Raw genomic sequence first — 24237 nt, 5'->3', positions numbered from 1 at the left:
AGCTGGTCTCTTAGTGCAGTTTCTCACCCCGTTTACCATTCACACCACACATCACCTCCACATGGTTCATTAGCCTCTGTCTGAACATCTCCAGTGATGGGTAAACTTAAGTTCAGGTCAAAGTTCATTTTTAAGTGAGTGCTAACTGTGGGAATGTTTTTCATTATACTATAATATCCCCTTATCCAAACGTTATATTTCCCTCAAACAGTCATGCTTACTGAAATTTTCAGTGACCCTACTCTAAGTTATTGATTACATCAGTTGACAAGAGGTAAAAATAAAATCAAAGGTTAACAGTTATCAAACTTTTCATTGAAGAGGCTTTTAAAATCCACAATGAAACAGGTAACACTATTAAGTAAACCATCAGATTTCAAACACTGGACGTAACACACACACACATTCATTCTCTCATTCTCAATCTCTCTCTCTTTCCCCCTCTCTCTCCTTTTTTTTGGACAGGGTCTCGTTCTGGTGCCCAGGCTAGAGTGCAGTGATGCTACCACAGCTCACTGCAGCCTTGATTGACCTCCTGGGCTCAGGGACTCCTCCCACCTCAGCTTCCTGAGTGGCTGGGACTACAAGCATGTGCCACCCCACTGGGCTAATTTTTTGTAGAGATAGACTCTCTATGTTGCCCAGGCTGGTCTCGAATTCCTGGGCTCAAGCAATCCTCCCTCTTCTGCCTCCCAAAGTGTTGGGATTACAGGCATGAGCCACAGCGCCTAGCCTGGATATAATCCTTATACATTTTTGTCTTGATTGCTCTGAGAGAGCTTTAAAATAATAATAATAATAATAATAATAATAATAAATTATTTCATCATTTCTTACCTTCAGGTAAATGTACTAAGTGATTTCTTCTTACATTAAGGTCTCTCAAGGCCTCCAGGTTACCAATTTGGGAAGGGATAGTTTGAATTTCATTGCAGCTCACATCCTATTTTGAAAAAATACAAAATAAAGATTATCCTAACATTACAAACTTGTCTGCTTTAAACTGTCTAGAAAATTAGATGTTTGGTAGACATTCCGGTACCTTACTTAACAGCTTGATTCAATGGTTCTGAAAAGAGACTACCTACAGATTCCAAGATTAATAAATTCAGAATACCGTAATTCTGAATAATTTGTAAACCCATAATTATGTGTAACAGAGGGAAGCTGCCTAGGTTAATAAAACCTCTGAGCTGCCACATTAAAACTTAAAATTCTTCCAATATGACTAAAAGAAAATAATACATTTACTATTTAGAATTGACCACTTGCTGCCAGGTGTGGAGGCTCATGCCTCTAATTCCAGCACTTTGGGAAGCCAAGGTGAGTGGATGGCTTGAGCGCAGGAGTTTCAGACCAGCCTGGGCAACATGGTAAGGCCTCATCTCTATTTCTTTTTCAAAAACAGCAAAAAGAATTTAAAAAGACTGCTTGCCAAAATTTTAAATAAGCTTCAAACATTATTTTTTTTAATTTTCTCAAAATACGCTTACAGAAAATACTATTTTTACTTTTCCTACGAATTAATAAATAGAATCAGAAGCTAAGACTTTTTCTTTTTTTGAGACGGAGTCTTGCTGGTGTCGCCTGATTTCGGCTCACTGCAAGCTCCACCTCCCAGGTTCAAGCAATTCTCCTGCCTCAGCCTCCCGAGTAGCTGAGACTGATTAGAGGCACGCGCCACCGTGCCCAGCTAATTTTTGTATTTTTAGTAAAGACAGGGTTTCACCATGTTGGCCAGGCTGGTCTGGAACTCCTGACCTCAGGTGATCCACCTGCCTCGGCCCCCCAAAGTGCTGGGATTAGAGGCGTGAGCCACTGCACTGGGCCGGAAGCTAGATTTCTTAGTCCAATGCTCTAGGCATTAAAAGGGTTCTAAAAGAAGTTGAAAGGATATAGGTTCAAATCCTAGCTAGAAAAAAAAAAGTTGAAAGGATAGAAAAACTGAGTCTGAGCCAAAAGGTAGTATCAGTGTATAATCTCTCAGAAAATATGTATGTTGAAAACAGCAGTTTGCTTTCACTTAATGAAGAGGAAAAAACGAAAGAGGCAACGAGGATATTGCTGAAAGACCATCAGATGGGAGTGGAGAGCTTCAGGGACACTTTTTTTTTTTTNCTGCAGTGCAGTGGTGCAATCTTGGCTCACTGTAACCTCTGCCTTCTGGGTTCAAGCGATTCTCCTGCCTCAGCCTCCCAAGTAGCTGGATTACAGGTGTGTGCCACTAGACTGGGCCAATTTTTGTATTTTTAGTAGAGACAGGTGTTCACCATGTTGGCCAGGCTGGTCTTGAACTCCTGATCTCAGGTGATCTGCCCACCTCGGCCTCCCAAAGTGCTGGGATTATAGGCATGAGCCGGTGCACCCAGCCAGGACACTAATTCTTATTCTGCCACAATTTCCTTATATGACTGAGGATCTCAACCCCTTTTGTAGAAAACGAAAAGCAGCTTCCGTAACACATACCTGTCTTTTAAGTATTTAGAACTGAATAAGTAGAAACAAAAAGTTTAAATGATTTGAAAATAAGACTTTGAATTATAGTTTACCTAGTACATGTTTTTAACCTAAGTTCTGACAAAATGCTGATAAACATTCATTCTGATATTTGTTTACTAGTCTAACTGGCTCTAAAAGTAATGGTCTAGAATCTAGACTCTAGTTTTAACATATTTGTGAATTTTCACATGTAAGCTCTTAATCTACCTGGAAAAAATGATCCAACTATATTCCATATGTATTAATTTTTTATTTATGATAATCATTTGTTAATAAACCTACATGTAGCCATACCCCTAAATCCTAATGGACAATTATAATTGTATTTGACCACTTCAGAACAAGTTAAGGTAGTCTGGTTTCAAATACTACTTCTGTTATATAACCTTAGGCAAATTATTTAACCTATTTGAGTGCAAGCTTCTCAGCTACAAAATGAAAATAATTTTAGTAATCAATTCATGATACTATTACAGTGATTGAGAAAATTGTTATTCCCATGCTCTGAAGATAAATACTCAAGAAGTGATTTTATTTTTATTCTATTTATTTATTTTTAAGACAGTGTTTCACCATGTTGGCCAGGATAGTCTCGAACTCCTGATCTCAGGTGATCCACCCACCTTGGCCTCCCAAAGTGCAGGGATTACAGGCATGAGCCACCACGTCCGGCCAGAAGTGATTTCATTTACAAAGAGTGGTAGGATACAATTACATATCTTAGAAAATACATGGCAATGAAGTATATTTTACTTTACAGAATGGGAAATAGGTTCTAAAGGTATAATGTAAGGCAAAAAAATAAACCTGACCTTTGTAATGTCACTCTCCAATAGGAGCTAATCAAAAATCAGAATACTGATGATACGAATAAATTTAGTTTGAAAAATTCAAATATATTAACATATCTCAAAAATTTAACGACATAGAAATCATTTAATATTGGCTACAATATAATTCTAATGACCTTTTCCCATCTGTGTGGGCCTATTGGGCTTGTACTTTCAGTTATTTCTTAATTCTGTATGTCAACTACTTGAGTACTGAAAATTCAGTAAATGATTCATTACCAATACTAGAAAATCAGTCAAAAACATATCTTAATAATCAATCTTTGCCATATAAAAGAGTATGGTATGACTTTGGATACACCTCTCTCTCCAAAGTTTCACACACACACACACACACACACACACACACACGTTGGACGATAAAAATGATTAACTTACAAGTTCCATCAAATGTCTGAGGTGTCCAATTTCTTCTGGAAGTGACACCAATTTGTTATTGCTAGCAATTAAGACTTTCAATGGTAAATTACACAGGTGTACCGGCAAAGTTGACAGTTGGTTCCGACTAAATGGGTAAGTAGAAAGACAGAATCAGAGTCCACCACTGAAGAAAAGTTTTCCATCTTTCTCATTCTATACTCAGTAAAATAATAAACATGAGTACTGCAAGAAACAAACAGGGTATTGGAGTTCTAGCCTTCATTTTATTGGTGGTCAGCTCTGTGGCTGAACTTAATCTGCATCTTACAAAGATTCCTCATCTGTTAACTGCAGATCTTAATATCTCCCTCTTACCTTCCAGGGCTCTTGCACAATAAAACTCCTCTGTAAAAAATTAAGTGCTATATAAACACAGTATCATTTTATTAAAGTTTATGTAGGAAAAGATTTTTCTAAAGGTGGATAATATCACCCTCCTTCCTTCTGAAGAAGAGTTATAAACAAAACTTGTGATCTACTTTCCTCGCTGTTACAATATTATAATCAAATGTACATAAATGATTAAATTATAGCTCTATGGGAAAAAAGCAGTAAGTTGTGATTTCGCAGATCACATCAACTACATTACAGGTAAATAATTTTTTCTTATACAAAAACATGCAAACCAGAACTAAAAGTAAAATAATAAAACACATCTATCAAGACAAAAATAAATTAAGATTTTTATGTATGTAGATTCAACCTCTTAATCCTTAGGACCAATTCCCTCTCCATTTTTAAGATCTTTTATTGAGGTCATGAGCCTTTAAAACTTTTCAGTACAGTAACAATTCCACTCCCAGGTATCTATCTTAAAGAAAAACTAAACATTTACATACAAAATTCTCTACTAACATTATTTTTATCATGATGAAAAACTAGAAGAAACTAAAGATCCCAGAGGAAAATGTATTTTCAAGAGTATATAAACTGTACAACAAAATAATTGCATACAAAAGTTTTAAAAAATGTTTTATGACAAGGAGAAAACTCATTTAAAAATTTGACTAAAAGCCTGGAAAAACAGAAGGAAAAGATCACTTATAAAATTCAGATACATTTTGATGAATTTCCTATATGCTTTTCCACATCTACACATTATCTTCAATGAACATCTGCAAATTTTATAGTGAAATAAAACAACAAAAGAGTTATTTTAAGATGTGAAAATGGAGTAGACAAGATGAATGAATGCATTTATATATTCAGAACTTAATATGCAAATATGGTCACAAGAAACAAAGTAATTTCAGATCTACTATTCTTATTTGATGAGGCAGATTAGAAAGCATAATCGGAGAAGCACTGCTACAAGACTGCTGCAAGCCCATTAGGCAAATGGCTAGCAAGATCTGTTAATTACCGGCATCTCCGACTAACAACAGCTGACTTACAATGGCTTCATGATGGTGAGAAAGCAATACACATCCAGGAGAAACCATACTTTAGTACAGTATTTAATAAATTATATGAGCTATGGAATACTTTATTATAAAACAGGCCTTGTGTTAGATGATTTTGCCCAGTTGTAGCCTAATGTTAGTGTTTTGAGCACATTTAAAGTAGGCTAGGCTAGGCTATAACATTTGATGGATTATGTCAGAAATGCATTTTCAACTTAGATGGGTTTGCTGGGATGCAACCCCACTGTAAGTTAGGGAGCATCTGTATTGCAAAGCCAAAGATAGAGAAACTGGAGGGACACAGGAAATACTGTTAATATATCCCACGAGCACATATAGAAACTCCTGATATGATTAGATAACATATACATAGGTAAATATTTTAGTGAGAGGGGAAAATTGAAAAGATCACATAAAATCAAAAATTTAAAATAAGAAAACAACATTCTTACCTAATATTTAAGAATGTTAAAGCTTGTAGGTTTAGAATTGCCTCTGGAATATACCGAATACAATTTTGGTACAAGTTGAGATTTTCAAGAGAAACAAAGTGACATGCTTCTACAGGAATTTCTGAAAGACGATTTCGTGACAGGTCTAAAAGAGATATTAAATTAGGTTTAAAATCAGTCCTTGGAACTTATTTTATTGAAATGTTTTGATTTTCCACATATGCTAAAAAAATAAAACAATTACTCTTTAAAAGTAATACAACTTCGAAGGCATATCTGCTTACAAATTATATCAAAGATTGTATCAGTCAGTTTCAAATATCCTAAAACAAACAGATCCCTACAATCCACCTTCCTAAAGGCACAGAAAACATGCTGAGGTTTCTGAAAAGCAAAACAAAAAATACTGTCCCTTAATTTATCAAGGATGATCAAGATCAGGTCAAAAGCACTCAGGAACCATCTTTGCTCCCAATGGCCAAAGATGAGGCAATCTGAGCTTTGATAAAGATGACTGCAATACACTGAAATTTATCACATACATTGAACTACGAGTTTACGACACACACCCAAAAAAGATGACAGAGAACTAATACATCATCTTGTACACTGGTGATACGGTTTTGCTGTGTCCCCATCCAAATCTCAACTTGAACTGTCAGAATTCCCACATGCTGTGAGAGGGACCCAGTGGGGAGGTAACTGAATCATGGAGGCCTGTCTTTCCCATGCTATTCGTCATAGTGAGTAAGTTCACAGGATGTTATGGGTTTATCAGGGGTTTCCACTTTTGCTTCCTCCTCATTTTCTCTTGCCACCGCTGTGTAAGTGCCTTTTACTTTCTGCCATGATTCTGAGGCCTCCCCAGCCCTGTGGAACTGTAAGTCCAATTAAACCTCTTTTTGTTCCCAGTTTCAGGTATGTCTTTATCTGCAGCATGAAAACAAACTAATACAACTGAAGGAAAAATCAAACACTTGAGAAAATTAAGAGGAAAAATCAAACATTTATCCTACCTTCCCTATGTAAAAGTATCATTGGAACGGCCCGGCACGGTGGCTCACACCTGTAACCCTGGCATTTTGGGAGGCCGAGGCAGGTGGATCATGAGGTCAGGAGTTCAAGACCAGCGTGGCCAACATGGTGAAACCCTGTCTTTACTAAAAACACAAAAATTAGCTGGGCGTGGTGGCAGGCAGCTGTAATCCCAGCTACTCTGGAGACTGAGGCAGAAGAATTGCTTGAACCCGGAAGGCAGAGGTTGCAGTGAGCCGAGATCGTGCCACTGCACTCCAGCCTATGCGATGGAGTAAGGCTCAGCCTCAAAAAAGAAAGAGAGAATACTGTATGTGTATTCATTGGTGACCTTCATTCAGCTTCTGAGATTGAATCCTGTAGTTGCATATTGCAATAGTTGTCATTTCCACTGTCTTCATAGTATATCACTATATGAATATGCCACAACTTATTTAGCCCATTCTACTAATGATGAACATTTTAATTACACACTGATCTAGATATATATCTACAAGTGAAAATACTGTGTAATAACATATACGTTTCTTCAACTTCACAAGAGAATGCCAAACTGTTTTCCAAAGTGGCTGTACTAACTTACAAATCTAACAGCAGTGTACAAAGAGTTCCTGTAGCTTTCTTCATTTCCTTGTCAACACTTGTTATTGTGAGATGTTTTAATATTTATACAGTGGCATCTCACTGTGACTTTAATTTTTATTGGCCTTCTAGATTTCCTTTCCTGTGAAGTGCCTGCCCTAGTCTTTCGGTCTGTAGGACATATTTATAAGTTTTGAATACAAGTCAGTTGTCATTTATATATGGTATAAAGGATTAAGTTTCTCTTCATGGTATCTTCTATGAAAGCCTTTACTTTTTCTTTCTTTTTTTTTTTTTTCTCTTTACTTGAAATCAAATATACTCCAAGAGAAAGCCTTTATCTTTTTTTTTTTTTAAATTAGTTAACGTTCTGCTGAAGAAAACCTTTATTTTTAATTGAGTTAACTTTTTATTAAGTATTTCCTTTATGGTTAGTTGTTTTGTGGTTTTAAAATAAATGTTTCTTTACTTCAATGTCATAAAGATAGTCTCTTCTAAAAGTTTTACTGCATTTAATTTATCAGGAATTGACTTTCTAGTATAATGTGAAGGAGAAGGCCAATTTCCCTGTTTTCCACAGGGATACCCAGTTGTGCCTGTGATAGTCATTTAAAAGAGCATCTTTTTTCCCACTATTTTCCTGTTACACCTTTGCTGTATAGCAGTGCCTATATTTGCACCAGCCTGTTAGGAGCTCTCTAATTGGTTATATTGCTCTATTTATTTATCCTTATCTCAGTACTAAACAATCTTAATTACTACAGTTTTATAGTAATTTTTGATAGCTAGTAAATCAAGCAGTACTACCTCATTGTAATTGCCTTCTAGATTTTTTGCATTTCCCTACAAATTTTAGAATGAACTTAAGTATCATAAAAATATTTTAAGTATCACAATATATTAAGTATCACAAAAATACTTAATATTTTGTAAGTGATCTCTGCTGCCTTATCTTGCAACACCTAAAAGCCCATGGTGGGCAGAATAAAGGAGTGCTGTATTGAGGATTTTAGAGTTTCAGAGTCCTTTACTGTTACAGATTTGATATCAGTTTCACATCAGGCACCCAATGAATTAGGATATTACTTTGCTATATAAAGCCTGGCACATAGTGGGAACTCAATACATATTTGTTGTATCTTTTTAAAAACACTATTTTTTCACCTAAAAGGAGTTTTGCAATTTTAAAATAGAAACCTTTAGGTAACTTATGCCAGGTGTTTCATGGGTCATTTTTATGAGACCAAAATTTTTTATTGATAGTTATACCTTTGTACAGCATATATATACCTATGCTATCAAAATGAAAACATTGTTTTTCTTTTTTTTTTTTGAGACGGAGTTTCACTCATGTTACCCAGGCTGGAGTGCAATGGCGCGATCTCGGCTCACCACAACCTCCGCCTCCTGGGTTCAGGCAATTCTCCTGCCTCAGCCTCCTGAGTAGCTGGGATTACAGGCACGCGCCACCATGCCCAGCTAATTTTTTGTATTTTTAGTAGAGACGGGGTTTCACCATGTTGACCAGGATGGTCTCGATCTCTTGACCTCGTGATCCACCCGCCTTGGCCTCCCAAAGTGCTGGGATTACAGGCTTGAGCCACCGCGCCCGGCCGGTGAAAACATTGTTTTTCTAAAGTAATTTTTGTGTAACAGCACATCCTGGAAAGCTAAATGAACTGTGAAATGTATTTATCTAAAAATAATTAGTGTTTCAGTAATAGAATTGTTCTAAGGCATCAACTACATTGTTCTATACAACCAGAAACAACTGAACAAATTTAAAATTTTTAATATTTGTGGAAATCCACAGAGTATTTTTTACTTTTTCCTCTTACATGAAAATAGCCGTCAAACTATTAGCTTTCTAATGTGTGCATCTTAAATTCAGAACAAGAAAGGATATGTCATCAAACAGAAAATTAATATTAGTGAATTGATAATTTTTCTCTCTATAAATCTCATAACTTACATTTTGTTAAAAAAAATGTAACAAAGAACACTGCCTGCATGTTGATGTTTCTTTGTCATTATAGTTAGTTCTGTAGCACAAATAATGTGAATTCTTAAACTTGAAAACAGATTGTGGGAAGCATTTATTAACTTAAATGGCATTTTTCCCAGCTAATTTAACTTTCTGTCTACTTCTGTTTGAGGCTGTGAAGATCACAAGGTCCAGAAAAAGAATATAATTATTTTACTGATATGATACTGCTTACTTCTCATATGGTGGCTAAGAGAAAAAGAGAAAAGAAAAACCCTTAAAAATGCAAAATTTCTTATAAGACAACAGCTTGTTAATGATTTAAATGGTTTATAACTTAAATATTTTAAAAATAAGACAATTACAAATACCTAAGCAGTGTTTCAATGTTTCGCTCAACAAAATCTTTGTTTGCTCTCAGGGAAGTTGGCTCCATTTTGCCCTTTCTTTTGGATGTAGTCAGATTACTGCAATTACCATTCTAGACTCTTCCTAGAGTTGCCTCAAGCAATCTTCTTTTTCTTCACACTACTGTCTGACTTTTATACTGAAGGTGTCTGGGATTACTTCCTCTGACCCACCAGATCTAAGTCTCTTCTACCTCTATCCTCCTCATTCTCAAGTAAGCTATAAGAAAAATTAATGTGATAGGCTAGGCTAGTGGCTTACACCTGTAACCCCAGCAATTTTGGAGGCTGAGGTAGGCAAATCACCTGAGGTCGGGAGTTCAAGACCAGCCTGGCCAACGTGGTGAAACCCCGTCTTTACTCAAAATACAAAAATTAGCCGGGTGTGGTGGCTCACACCTAATCCCAACTACTAGGAAGGCCAAAGAGAATCACTTGAACCCGGGAGGCGGAGGTTGCAGTGAATGAAGATCACATCACTGCACTCCAGCCTGGGCAACAGAACGAGATTTCATCTATTAAAAAAAAAAAAAAAAAAGATGACGACGAAAACAAAAGAAAAAGAAAAATTAATAATGACTTATCTGTTAAAACAATCTAACTGAATCAAAACCAAAGAAAGTCAAATTCAGTGAACCAATCAATAAAAATCTTGTAAATTTAAATTTAAATTCTCTACATTCCCAACAGGCCATCCTGAATTCATTCAGTTCTATATGTAGTTCTTCAGAGCTTTTCCAGCTATTGTACAGGAGCAGGCTGCCTAAAGCGCACAGGAAAAAGGAACAAGGGACACTCTCCCCAAACGTCTCATTTAAAAAATAACATTTCTGGGCCAGGCACAGTGGCTCATGCCTGTAATCCCAGCACTTTGGGAGGCTGAGGTGGGCAGATCACTCGAGATCAGGAGTTTGAGACCAGCCTGGCCAACATGGTGAAACCCTGTCTCTACAAAAAATACAAAAATTAGCCAGGCATGGTGGCACATGCCTGTAATTACAACTACTCAGGAGGCTGAGGCAGGAGAATCGCTTGAATCTGAGAGGTGAAGGTTTCAGTGAGCCTGGATTGAACCACTGCACTCCAACCTGGGCAACAAAGAAAGACTCTGTCTCAAAAAAAATTTTAATTAATTAATTAAATAAAAAACATTTCTGGCATTGTGTATTTATTATCATAAATGTCGAAGTCAGTCAGACACTTTTTAAGTTGCTTGCTCAGCTTACAATGTTCTTAATTTCCCTCTCTCTCATTCGCAGGTGCTGACCCTCCAACTCTCTCAAATTTTCAGTCACATATACCAGTGATTCTTAACCCTAGAGATCATCTCAAAGTCACACTGAACTTTGGGCTGCTTCAAGTCATGATAACCTGGTAAACTCCTGCCCCTGCTTCAAGAGTCATCTCAAGCACAATCTTATTATACTGCCTAGTCTGGGCACTCAAAGAATTCTACCACTGAGTTTCTATTAAGCTACTATAGTAGTTACCACAGGGTACTACAGCTCTTCATTAGATTCTGAATTCCTGAGACCAACAGCTTTATGTCTTTAGTATCTAATGCAATACCTGATCCCCAGGGCTTATAAAAAGGTCCAGTTTCTCTGCTAGAATTACGTTAACTCTGGTTGCAAACAGTAGATATTCCATTCTGATCAAATATCCAATTTGTGATTTCATGTTTTTCTACTTAAAATGAGAAAACTACTTCTGAAAATAGTTTATTTTGGTAATTAGTTAATTAATGTTTAAAATCTGGAGTCTTGCCGGGCGCGGTGGCTCAAGCCTGTAATCCCAGCACTTTGGGAGGCCGAGGCGGGTGGATCACGAGGTCAAGACATCGAGACCATCCTGGTCAACATGGTGAAACCCCGTCTCTACTAAAAATACAAAAAATTAGCTGGGCATGGTGGCACGTGCCTGTAATCCCAGCTACTCAGGAGGCTGAGACAAGAGAATTGCCTGAACCCAGGAGGCGGAGGTTGCGGTGAGCCGAGATCGTGCCATTGCACTCCAGCCTGGGTAACAAGAGCGAAACTCCGTCTCAAAAAAAAAAAAAAAATCTGGAGTCTCAGGATCTAGAATTTGCAAATAAAAAAATGTGGGGTTCATCAAGAGAACTAGTGAAAAGAATCCCTGGTAGAGAAAATGTGGTAGGAGAAATACCTACATATCAAGTCAGATCAAATCCCTACCACAAACCCTCTGCAACACAAACCACAAATAAAATGTTTAATTTATTACAGTTGTGAGCTGGGCCTAGTGGGCATATTGTAATTCCAGTACTCTGGGAGACTGACGTGGGAGGATCACTTGAGCCCAAGAGTTCAAGACCAGGCTGGGCAACATAGTGAAACACTGTTTCTTTAAAAAAAATAAAACAAAACAAAATTAAATAGACTAAGAAAAAAGAAGAGAGAAAAAATTAAATGGATAATCTGATAAGGGATTAATATCCAGAATATATAAAGAACTCCTAAAACTCAATAATAAAAAACAATTAAAAATAGACAAAGGATTTGAATATTATTCTAAGGAAGAGATACAAATGGCCAATAAACACATTAAAAGGTGTCTACACTATTAATCATTAGGGACATGCAAATCAAAACTATAATAAGGAAGTCATAGCCAGAGCAATCAGATAAGAGAAATAAATAAAGGGCATCTAAATTAGGAAGGAAGAAATCAAATTATCCTTGTTTTCGGATGACATAATCTTATATTTCGACAAATCTAAAGACTCCACCAAAATTCAGTAAGTTGCAAAATGCAAAAATCAACATACAAAAATCAGCAGCATTTCCATATGCCAACAGCAATCTAAAAATAAAAATAAATCACATTTACAATAGCTACAAATAAAATTAAATACCTAGGAATTAACCAAAGAAAAAAGATCTCTACAATGAAAACTGTAAAATGCTGGTGAAAAAACTTGAAGAGGACATACAAAAATAGAAAGATATGCTTTATTCAAGGATTGGGAAAATCAATATTATTAAAATGTCCATATTACCCAAAGCAATCTACAGACTCAATGCACTCCCTGTCAAAATACCGACGATACTCTTCACAGAAATAGAAAAACGCAATTCTAAAATTTACATGAAACCATAAAAGACCCAGAAAAGGCAAAGCTATCTGGAGAAAAAAATAACAAAACTGGAAGAATGGTATTACCTGACTTCAAATTATACTACAGAGTTACAGTAACCAAAACAGCTTGGTACTGGCATAAAAACAGACACACAGACCAATGGAACAGAATAGAGAAACAAATCCATAAACCTACAGCGAACTCATTTTTAACAAAGGTGCCAAGAGCATACACTGGGGAATGGATGGTCTTTTCAATACATGGTGCCGGGAAAACTGGATATTTATATGCAGAAGAATGAACCTAGACAGCTCTCTTATGCCATTTACAAAAATCAAATACAAATGCACTAAAGACTTAAATTTAAGATCTCAATCTATGAAACTACTAAAAGAAAACACTGGGGAAGCTCTCCAGGACATGAGACTGGGCACAGATTTCTTGAGTAATATCCCACAAGCGCAAGCGGACAAATGGGATCACACCAAGTTAAAAAGCTTGTGCACAGCAAAGGAAACAACAAAGGGAAGAGATAACCCACAGAATGGGAAAAATATTTGCAAACTACCCATCTGACAAGGGATTAATAACGCGAATATATAAGAAGCTCAAACAAGTCTATAGGAAAAAATCTAATAATCCAATTTTAAAATGTGCTAAAGCTCTGAATAGACATTTCCCAAAAGAAGACATACAAATGGCATAGAGGTATATGAAAAGCTGCTAACATCAATGATCATTAGAGATACACAAATCAAAACTACAATGAGATATCATCTCACTCCAGTTAAAATGGCTTTCATACAGAAGACAAGCAATAACCAATGTTGAAGAAGATGTAAAGAAAAGGGAACTCTCCTTTTGGTTTCCTTTTCTTGTTGGTGGGAATATAAATTAGTACAACCACTAAGGAGAACAGTTTGAAGGTTTGTCAAAAAATTAAAAACAGAGATACCATATGACCCAGCAACATCTCTGCAAGGTATATACCCAAAAGAAAGAAAATCAGCACATCAAAGAGCTATCTGCATTACCATGTTTTGCAGCACTATTCACAGTAGCCAAATTTGGAAGTAACCTAAATGTCCGTCAACAGATGAACAGGTAAGGAAAATGAGGTACACATACATAATGGAGTACTATTCAGCCACAAAAAGAATGAGATTGTGTCACCAGGCGCAGTGGCTAATGCCTATAATCTCACCACTTTTGGAGGCCAAGGTGAGTGGATCATCACCTGAGGTCAGGAGTTTGAGACCAGTCTGGCTAACATGGCGAAACCCCATCTCTACTAAAAATACAAAAATTAGCAAGGTGTGGTGGCACATGCCTGTAATCCCAGCTCCTCAGGTAGCTGAGGCAGGAGAATAGCTTTAACCCAGGAGGTGGAGGTTGTAGTGAGCCAAGCCCATGCCACTGCACTCCAGGCTGGGCAACAAAGCAAGACTCCGTCTCAAAAAAGAAAAAAAAAAAAAAAAAAAAAAAAAAGGATGAGATTGTGTCATTTGCAACAACATGGATGGAAGTGGAAGTCATTATATTAAGTGAAATAAGACAGGCACAGAAAGACAAACTTCTCATGTTCTAATTATTTGTGGGATAAATTAAAAAATTAAAATAATTGAACTAATGGAGATAGAACGACGGTTATGAGAGGCTGGAAAGGATAGTAGTGGGCTGGGGGAAGAGGGGATGGTTAATGAGTACAAAAATATAGTTAAATAGAACAAATAAGATCTAGTATTTGATAGCACAAGATGACTACTGTCAACAATAATTTATTGTACATTTTAAATTAATTAAAAGAGTATAATTGGATTGTTTATAACACAAAGAAAGCATCAATGCTTGAGGTGATGGACACCCTAGTTACCCTGATGTGGTTATTATACATTGTATGCATCTCACAGACCCCAAAAATATATGTAGCCACTACATACTCACAGACATTTAAAAAAACTACAATAAGATACCACTTCATACCCATTCAGATAACTATCATCAAAAACAGAAAAACAACAGGCGTTGGTAAAAATGTGGAGAAATTGGAGCCTCTGTGCTTTGCTGGCTGGAAAGTAAAATGGTACCGCCACTGTGGAAAAGAACATGACCGTTTCTGAAAAAAGTAAACACAGAATTATATTTATGATCCATATAATCTAACAATTCCACGTCTGGGTAAACTCTACTTCTGGGTATATAATGAAAAGAACTTAGGTGCAGTGGCTTGCGCCTATAATCCCAGCACTTTGACAGGCTGAAGTGTGTGGATTACTTGAGGCCAGGAGTTTGAGACCAGCCTGGCCAACATGGCAAAACCCTGTCTCTACAAAAAATACAAAAATTAGCTGAGCATGGTGGCATGTGCTTGTAATCTCAGCTACTCAGGAGGCTGAGACAGGAGAATCGCTTGAACTCAGGAGGCAGTTTGAAGGTTTCTCAAAAGGTAAAAACAGGGCTACCATGTGATCTGGCTTGGTTGCAGTGAACCAAGATGGTGCCACTATATTCCAGCTTGGACAGAGCGAGAATTTATCTCAAAAAAAAAAAAAAAAAAAAAAAAGGACTGAAAACAGGAACTTGAGCAGATATTCGTACCCCAATACTCACATCAGCATTATTCAAAATAGTCAAAAAGGGGACACGAATCAAACGTCTACCAATGGGTGAACAGGTATTTACATAAATGTGTTACACGCATACAATGGAATATTATTCTACATTCAAAAAGGAATAAAATTCTTTGACATGCTACTACCATGAAGTTTGCAAACATTATGGTAAATGAAATATGCCAGACATCAAAGGATAAATCTAATTCCATTTATATGAAGTCCCTAGAATAGCCAAATTCATAAAGACCATAAAGCAGAATGATTACCAGGAAGTAATGAAGAGTCAGTGTTCAATGCATACAGAGTTGCAGTCTGGGATAATGAAAAAAGTTCAGGAAGTGGATTTAGTTGGTGACAGCTGCACAACCGTATGATGGTACTTAATACCACTGAACATATGCTTAAAAATGGGGAAAATGGCATATTTTCCACAATTTAAAAAATCAAATATGTAGTACTCAAAGTAGAAAAGAAATGTATCTGCCTCTTCCTCGTGACATGTACCTTAAAAATCTCTAAAATTATGGCTTTTCTAATAACCATATCTTATGTTTCAGCAATAAAATGAATACACAAATTACAGAAACAAATATCCAAAGTATTTCTGAACTTCAAATCTCAAAACTTAGGTTCACAATGGTGTAACCGAGACTGGCAGTTATTTACTAACTTTTTTCCTTCTTAATCCCATTTCTCTCTGTCAGGGAGAAAAATGCTTAATATTTCATTCTATTTGGCTATGTAATTATGACATTAGGACTTATTTCTTTAAATCTCAATAACTAGGCCAGGAAAACCAAGGTTCATTCCAGTCCAAACACAAATCAATGTCTTCAACAGTATGGCATTTATTAAGAAATGCTAGCAGTCAAAAGTCTTATGTTCTTCTAAAACTCCTTCAGGCCATCCCACGCAGTGACATCATCCTTACCAAATAAAGCCCATTATGCAATACTCACGTATACAGTACTATCATTTTCTATGAGAACAGACACTACTATGAATGTTAAAATGGCCAAAGATTATGACAAATAATCTGTATAAGAGATTTTCAATACTGAGCAATGTAAAATTTTAAAGATTATAGGAATAATATCCTATAACACATAAAGAAATGGTAAATGCAAACTAAAAAATTTCTAAAATACACAATCAATATGAAATAAACTAAAAAGTTATTTTCAAAAAGACAAGTCCCTAAAGAATTATATAAAAGTAACAATTTCGGCCAGGTGCGGTGGCTCATGCCTGTAATCCCAGCACTTTGGGAGGCTGAGGTGCGCGGATCATGAGGTCAGGAGATCAAGACCACCCCAGCTAACATGGTGAAACCCCATCTCTAAAAAAATAAAAATAAATTGGCTGGGCGTGGTGGCTCACACCTATCTCAGCACTTTGGGAGGCCGAGGTGGGCAGATCACGAGGTCAAGAGATCGAGACCATCCTGGCCAATATGGTGAAACCCCGTCTCTACTAAAAATACAAAAATTAGCTGGGCGTGGTGGCGTGCGCCTGTAGTCCCAGCTACTCGGGAGGCTGAGGCAGGAGAATTGTTTGAACCTGGAGGCGGAGGTTGCAGTGAGCCCTAGATCACGCCACTGCACTCCAGCCTGGCACCTGGCAAGAGAGCGAGACTCTGTCTCAAAAAAACATAAATAAAATAAATTTTTTTAAAAAAGTAACAATTTTAAAACTAACAAATCACAATGATACTGTTCCTGGTGCTTCCCACAGACTAAAGAATGTCAAGAAGAACACAAACAACAGCTCGGTAAATGAAAATACTTTGATGACTGATGATAGTGTGTTACACTTTTGAAACTTTCTATTTAGATTTGTCACAGTTTAAAAAAACACTCTTTGCTTAGGTATTTCCTTTTCGTTTTCAACCACCTTACCATTCCCATGAAAATTTCATTGAGAGAACGCAATAAAAATAATTTTAACTACTAATTAATATTAATTATGTAACCCAGAGAGATCAGAAAACATAGTTTTTCTAATGCTTTTCATTAAAAGTCGTATTTTTTGCATTAGTTTGCTGGGAAACAACAACAAAAGGGTCTTTTTTTTTTTTTACCTGACTTGCAGGTTATATTTTAAAAACTTAACTTTCATTTTTATCAAAATATTTATATAAGTTTAAATGCCAATAAGTGACTTCTGCTTCTGGGAAGACGAAACAGATGTACTTTTCCCTATTTTTTCTCGATATTTTACAACAATAATTTAAAAAATTAAATGTGTATACCCAAAGTAGAAAAGAAATGTAATCTGCCTCTTGTTAGTGACATGTGCCTTAAAAATCTCTAAAATTATGTAAAATTTTAATTTGTAAGTAAAAACCCTAGACAATATATATAAAACACATAAAGACTCTAAAAGGTGGAGAGAAGATGGATAGGGACCTCAGGACTCAAGGAACAACAGCAATGAATTCCCTGGGTTTTCTTTTTGCCTCATGTATCCCAGACTTGGACCTGACCTCTCAAAGTTTAAAAATAAAATAGCCGGGCACGGTGGCTCACGCCTGTAATCCCAGCACTTTGGGAGGCAGGGATGGGTGGATTGCCTGAAGTCAGAAGTTCAAGACCAGCCTGGCTAACATGGTAAAACCCCGTTTCTAAAATAGAAAAATTAGCTGGGCATGGTGGTGGGCACCTGTAATCCCAGCTACTCAGGAGGCTAAGGCAGGAGAATCCCTTGAACTCAGGAGGTGGAGGTTGCAGTGGCCCAAGATCACACCATCGAAGTCCTATCTGGGAGTGAAACTCCATCTCAAAAAATAAAAATAAAATAAAAAAGCACCAGGAAAGGGTAGCTTAGTTTTGTTTTGTTTTTACGTTAAGTGCACTAAATTTACTTGAATAAAGTGCTAGAAAGAGTAGAAAACAAACACCAAAGTTAATAGTTTGCTAATAAGGGCACAAACACCATAAAGATTGCAAAAATAAAACAAAACAAAACAAAAAAACCCAAACTGCTCTTGGGGTACTAGTCCTGAGTAATTATTCCATTTGCAGATTCCTGTTCTCAAGCTAGCAGTAAAAGCACTTCCCACCCACCCTTCCCACTGCACACCTACTCCGCTTAAAAATCAGAACCAGCATGCAATGGGTGAGTTTTACTTCCATAGATTTTTTAAAATTGCTGTTCAGAAGTTGTCTAGCAAGACAGCATAATAATAATAATAATAATAATAAAGCACCAGGAAAGGGTAACTTAGCAAAACTTAGCAAGTTTTCTAAGTTTCTTCGAAAACTTTTAGATAATAACTGCTCTACTACACTACTCCACCCAAATATCTCAGAAAACACTGGGGAAAAAAACAAGTTTCCCAAGCAACCTTTGAGTAGCCTCACTCCTCTCAAAGGTTGCATAGGGAACCTAAATTTCCACCCTTGCCAGACTTTAAGTCTTATAATACCCAAAATGCACAGATTTCAACTGAAAACATTTACAATACTAAGGATCAGGAAGATCTCAAACTGAATAAAAATCAATAAATGCCAACACTAAGATGATAGAGATGCTAGACTATCCTAAAAATGCTTCAGAGAGCAATTGCAAACTATCTTGTAACAAATGAAAAATAGAAAGCCTCAACAACAACAGCAACAACAAACAGAAGGTCTCTAGAAAGAAGATATGAAGGGGAAACAACACAAACAGCTCAATGGATGGGTTCAACAGCAGAGTAGAAGGCAGAGAGAGAAGAATCAGCAAACTGCAGGACAGAACAATACAAATTACCCAGTCTGAACAAGAGAGAAAATAGACTGGAAAAAAAAAAACAACAACTGAATAGAGCAAGGACTTATGGAACTGTAACAATAATCTAAGACTGATGTCATCAGAATCCTGGAAGAGAGACAGGAGGTCAGAGCTGAATACTTGAACACTTTTCAGGGCTGAAAAATGAACCAAAGAGAAAGCTTCTTAAGTTTGGCAAACCTATAGAGGCTGACCAAACCACAAACAGGATACTGTAAACCCAAAGACATCCACAAGACACATTATAGTCAAACTTCTGAAAACTGAAGACAGAGAAAAAAAAATCCCCCCCCCCTTTTTTTTTTTTGAGACAAAGAGTCTCGCCCTGTTACCCAGGCTGGAATGCAGTGGCACAATCACGGCTCACTGCAGCTTTGATCTCCTGGGCTCAGGTGATCCTCCCACCTCAGCCTTCCAGACAGCTGAGACTACAGGCATGTGCCACCATGCCCAGCTAATTTTTTGTAGAGATGGAGTTTTGTCATATTGCCCAGGCTGGTCTTAAACTCCTGGGCTCAAGTGATCTGCTTATCTTGGCCTCCCAAAGTGTTGCAATTACAGGCGTGAACCACAGTGCCTGGCCCAATATCTTTCAAACACTAAAAGAAAAGGCTGTTCGTCCAGAATTGTATATTCAGCAAAATGTCCTTCAGGAATCAAGGGGAGATCAAGGCATTCTCAGAAGAATGAAAATTAAGAGAGTCTGTAACAGAAGATCTAACCTAAAAGAATGACTAATGGAAGTTCTCTAACAGGAAAAAAAAGTGGTGATAGAAAAGAATCTTAAAACACCAAGAAAGGACACAGTGTATTAGTTTGCTAGAGCTGCCACAATAAAATACCACATAGGCCAGGTGCAGTGGCTCACACCTGTAAGCTCAGCACTTTGGGAGGCTAAGTCAGGCAGATCACAAGGTCAAGAGATCAAGGCCATTCTGGCCAACATAGTGAAACCCCATCTGTACTAAAAATATAAAAATTAGCTGGGCATGGTGGCACACACCTGTATTCCTATCTACTCAGGAGGGTAGGCAGGAGAATTGCTTGAACCAGGGAGGCAGAGGTTGCAGTGAGCTGAGATCACGCCACTGCACTCTAGCCTGGCAACAGAGCAAAACTCTGTCTAGACTTGTCAGAAATAGGAACCCTTGGGATGTGGTGTCAGCAAAATGGCAGACTAAGAAGTTCCAAGCTCTTATTCCCCAAACAACTACATAAAAATAAAGTAAAATACCACACAGTGGGCAGCTTATACAATACAAATTTGTTTTCTCAGCACTCGGGAGGCTAGAAGTCTAAGCTCAAGGTGTTAGCAGGGTTGGTTTCAGCTGAGGTCTGTCTCACTGGCTTGCAGATGCTGTCTTCTCTCTGTGTCTTCATATGATGTTTCCTCTTTGTAGTCTCTGCCTAATCTCCTCTTAAAGGGACAACACTTGTATTGAATTACCACCCACCTAAACGATGCCATCTTAACTTAATTACCTCTTTAAAAGTACTATCTCCAAACACAAAGGCAGGTACTGAGAGTTAGGATTTCAATCTATGAATTTGAGGGTGAGGGACAAAATTCAGTACATAACATTAAGCAAAAATATGGGTAAATATAAAAATATAAAAGATTTCCCTTCTCTTGAGTTTTCCAAATTACATTGGAAGGAAAGATTATGATTATTTGATGTGATTCTAAATATTTATAGAGAAAATATTTAAGACAACTATAATTGGGAAGGTAAAGGGACATAAAGGGAGTTTTTTCACTCAAATTCATAAAATAATGAAACCAAGAGACTGATAAGTTAGGCATATGTAATGTAATACCTAGGACAACTAAGAGAGCTATGCAAAGAGACACACTCAAAAACACTACAGATAAATAAAAATGGCATTCTAAAAAATGTTCAAGAAATCCACAGGAAGGCAAGAAAAAGAACACAGAAAGGAAAACAAAGAAAACAACAAAAAACAAAATGGCAGATTTAAACCCTAACATATCAATAATCATATTAAATATAAATTGTCTAAAAGACAGATTAAATAACCAAAATACAGAGATTAGCAAAGTGGATGTAAAAGCATGATGCAACCATATGCTACCTACAGGAAACTCACTTCAGTATAAGGACATAGGAAGGCTGAAAAGAAAAATTAGCACCGAAACAGATGTCTAATTCCTCCAAACTCCCAACACCTGCTCCCCAAAGGCAATCACTTTTAACTTGTGTGTGTGTGTGTGTGTGTGTGTGTGTGTGTGTGTGTGTGTGTTCTGTCACCAAGGCCAGAGTGCAATGGTATAATCACAGCTCACTGAAACCTGGAACTCCTGGGCTCAAGGGATTCTCTTACCTGAGCCTCCTGAGTAGCTGGGACCACAGGAATGTGCAAGCATGCTGGGCTAATTTTTTTTTTTTAATCTTTTGTAAAAATGGGGTCTCAGGGGCCGGGCGCGGTGGCTCATGCCTGTAATCCCAGCACTTTCGGAGGCCAAGGTTGGCAGATAACTTGAGGTCAGGAGTTCAAGACCAGCCTGGCCAATATGGTGAAACCCTGTCTCTACTAAAAATACAAAAAATTATCTAGGCATGGTGGCGGGCACCTGTAATCCCGGCTACTTGGGAGGCTGAGGCAGGAGAATCACTTGAACCTGGGAGGCAGAGGTTGCAGTGAGCTGAGATCATGCCATTGCACTCCAGCCTAGGCAACAAAAGCGAAACTCTGTCTACCCCCCCCCCATAAAAAAAAAAAGGGGGATCTCAGCATGTTGCCTAGCCTGGTCTTGAACTCCTGGCCTCAAGCCATCTTCTCGCCTCAGCCTTGCAAAGCGCTGATATTACAGGTGTGAGCCACCATGCCCAGCCACCTTTCAACTGTTGAGCTGTAATTCTGGTGTTTAGTGCTATGTTTACACGTAATGTACTTATGTTATTGTTTCTTGAATGCCAAGTTTTTGATATTCCTAACATGGAGAATTTATATCTAAGTCTTTTATATCCTCCACATTCTCACTGCGTAAATTTCCCTCCACCATCCTCCCCTATATAGCTGTGTCACTTTTCCTGAGGAAAGTTATTTATTGTTTACATTATTATGACTGCATAAATTAATACACATAAGCAGAGTCAAGTGATATACTGTGAGCACGGTCTTTTCTTGCACAACTTTTTGTTTCCCCTAAATTTTATTAGTTTTCTGCATACCTATAAACAAATTAATTCCCAAGCGCTTTAACAACTGAAAACTTCCTACTAACATGTTAAAACAAATCAGGTGCTCTGTTAGTTTCTTTTTAAGAAATGCTTATTGGAGTCCCCTGTCCTTCTGCTGTGGCCGAGTCCAACTGTTGTCTAGGTAGTGTGGCACGGTCATTGTCCTGGAAATTCTCATCATCGTTTTCATGGGAATTCCTTTTGCCTCTTTCCTGTGTTTGATTCCCATACCTAGATCCTTTATCCTAATACAGCTTATTCTTGAGTTGCTTCCTAAAAAGGGACATAGGAGGTCTTATAGATCTGAAAATGACATTCTAGACTAACATTTGGCTGGTAGTTTGGCTCATCAGAAAATCTTCACTGAAATTTTTTCCCTAAGAATTTTGAAGATTTGCTCCATTATTTACAAGCTTCCGGTAGAGAAGTCTTCTGTAAAGAAATATAATACTATTTGAGGCCTGTTTTTTTTCTCCTCCTGGAAGTGTCTGAAATATTTCTCCCTGTTTGAGCTAGGCCAGACCATAAAGTCTGGTCTGGGTCTTAAGACTAACAAAAACAAGGCTGGGCACAGTGACTCACACCTGTAATTCCAGCACTTTGGGAGGCGGAGGCAGGAGAATTGCTTGAGGCTAGGAACTCAAGACCAGCCTGGGCAACATAGTGAGACTCCATCTCTACAAAAAATTTAAACATTAGCCAGGTGTGGTTGCACATGCCTGTAATCCTAGATGCTTGGGAAGCTGAGATGGAAGGAGCATTTGAGCCCAGGAATTGAAAGTTGCAGTGAGCTACGACTGCATCCCTGCACTCTAGACTGGGTGACAGAGCAAGGCCCTGTGTCTAAACTTAAAAAAAAAAAAAAAAAAATTAACAGGAACAAGCCGTGTAGACTAAAGGTTGCTTTTTACTTTGGTACCTAAACAGCAGTAAGTAGTGCAAAAGATATGCAAGACACAAACGAACCACAAAAGACTTACAAATCAAAGATGCAAGTGAGTAGATTTTATCTCCAAGGTACCTCCCATATGTATCACAAAGGCCCATCCAAAATTTAGCAGCTATGCACCTGAGAATTAAGAAATCAATCTGGGCTTGACACCCTTTCTATTATTCTGCTGAGGGAGAGAGCCATGTTAACTTTCTACAGTCTAGTTACCACTCTTCAGGACACTTACGGTTCACAGCAGTCACACAGTTTCATAATCTGTATCTTACTGCATCACTAACTCAACAGCAGGCTTGTCAATACATGGCCTATGATATTGGTGTTCTGAAATTTTACAACAAGGTACCAGTAGATCTTTTTACTTTTTTCTTTTCATTATGCAGAACACATCCTTTCAATCTAGAGTCTTGTGTTTCTCAGTTTTAAAAAACTAAAAACTGGCCGGGTGCGGCCGCTCATGCCTGTAATCCCAGCACTTTGGGAGGCCGAGGTGGGTGGATTACCAGGTCAAGAGATTGAGACCATCCTGGCCAACATGGTGAAATCCCGTCTCTACTAAAAATACAAAAATTAGCCAGGCGTTTGGCGCGCGCCTGTAGTCCCAGCTACTCCGGAGGCTGAGGCGGAAGAATTGGTTGAACCCAGGAGGCGGGGGTTGCGGTGAGCCGAGATTGCGCCACTGTGCTCCAGCCTGGCGACAGAGCAAGACTCCGTCTCAAAAAAAAAAAAAAAAACCTAAAAACTGAGGGTCACAAGGTCAGAAGTTCCAGACCAGCCTGGCCAACATGGTGAAACCCCGTCTCCAATAAAGATACAAAAAATTAGTCGGGCGTTTTGGTGCGCACCTGTAATCCCAGTTACTTGGAAGGCTGAGTCAGGAGAATCGCTTGAACCCGGGAAGCGGAGGTTGCAGTGAGCCGAGATTGCGCACTGCACTCCAGCCGGGCAACAGAGCAAGACTTA

At 37.8% G+C, this 24237-nt stretch overlaps 1 protein-coding gene across 1 annotated transcript in view; it reads right to left on the bottom strand.

Moving 5' to 3' along the window:
• Positions 1–24237, bottom strand: part of LRCH3 (leucine rich repeats and calponin homology domain containing 3) — a 106286-nt gene that overhangs the window by 55980 nt on the left and 26069 nt on the right. Inside the window, exons 2-4 of the mRNA XM_017541024.2 lie at positions 5626–5770; positions 3729–3855; positions 838–943 (exon numbers count right to left, since the gene is read on the bottom strand). Coding sequence (XP_017396513.1) covers positions 838–943; positions 3729–3855; positions 5626–5770 — 378 coding nt within the window. The remainder of the gene's footprint in view (positions 1–837; positions 944–3728; positions 3856–5625; positions 5771–24237) is intronic.

The sequence above is a fragment of the Cebus imitator genome, unplaced genomic scaffold, assembly GCF_001604975.1.
Source record: "Cebus imitator isolate Cc_AM_T3 unplaced genomic scaffold, Cebus_imitator-1.0 Scaffold129, whole genome shotgun sequence".
NCBI lineage: Eukaryota > Metazoa > Chordata > Mammalia > Primates > Cebidae > Cebus > Cebus imitator.
The sequence above is the reverse complement of the archived record's forward strand: the minus strand, read 5'-3'. Positions and strand labels throughout refer to the sequence as shown.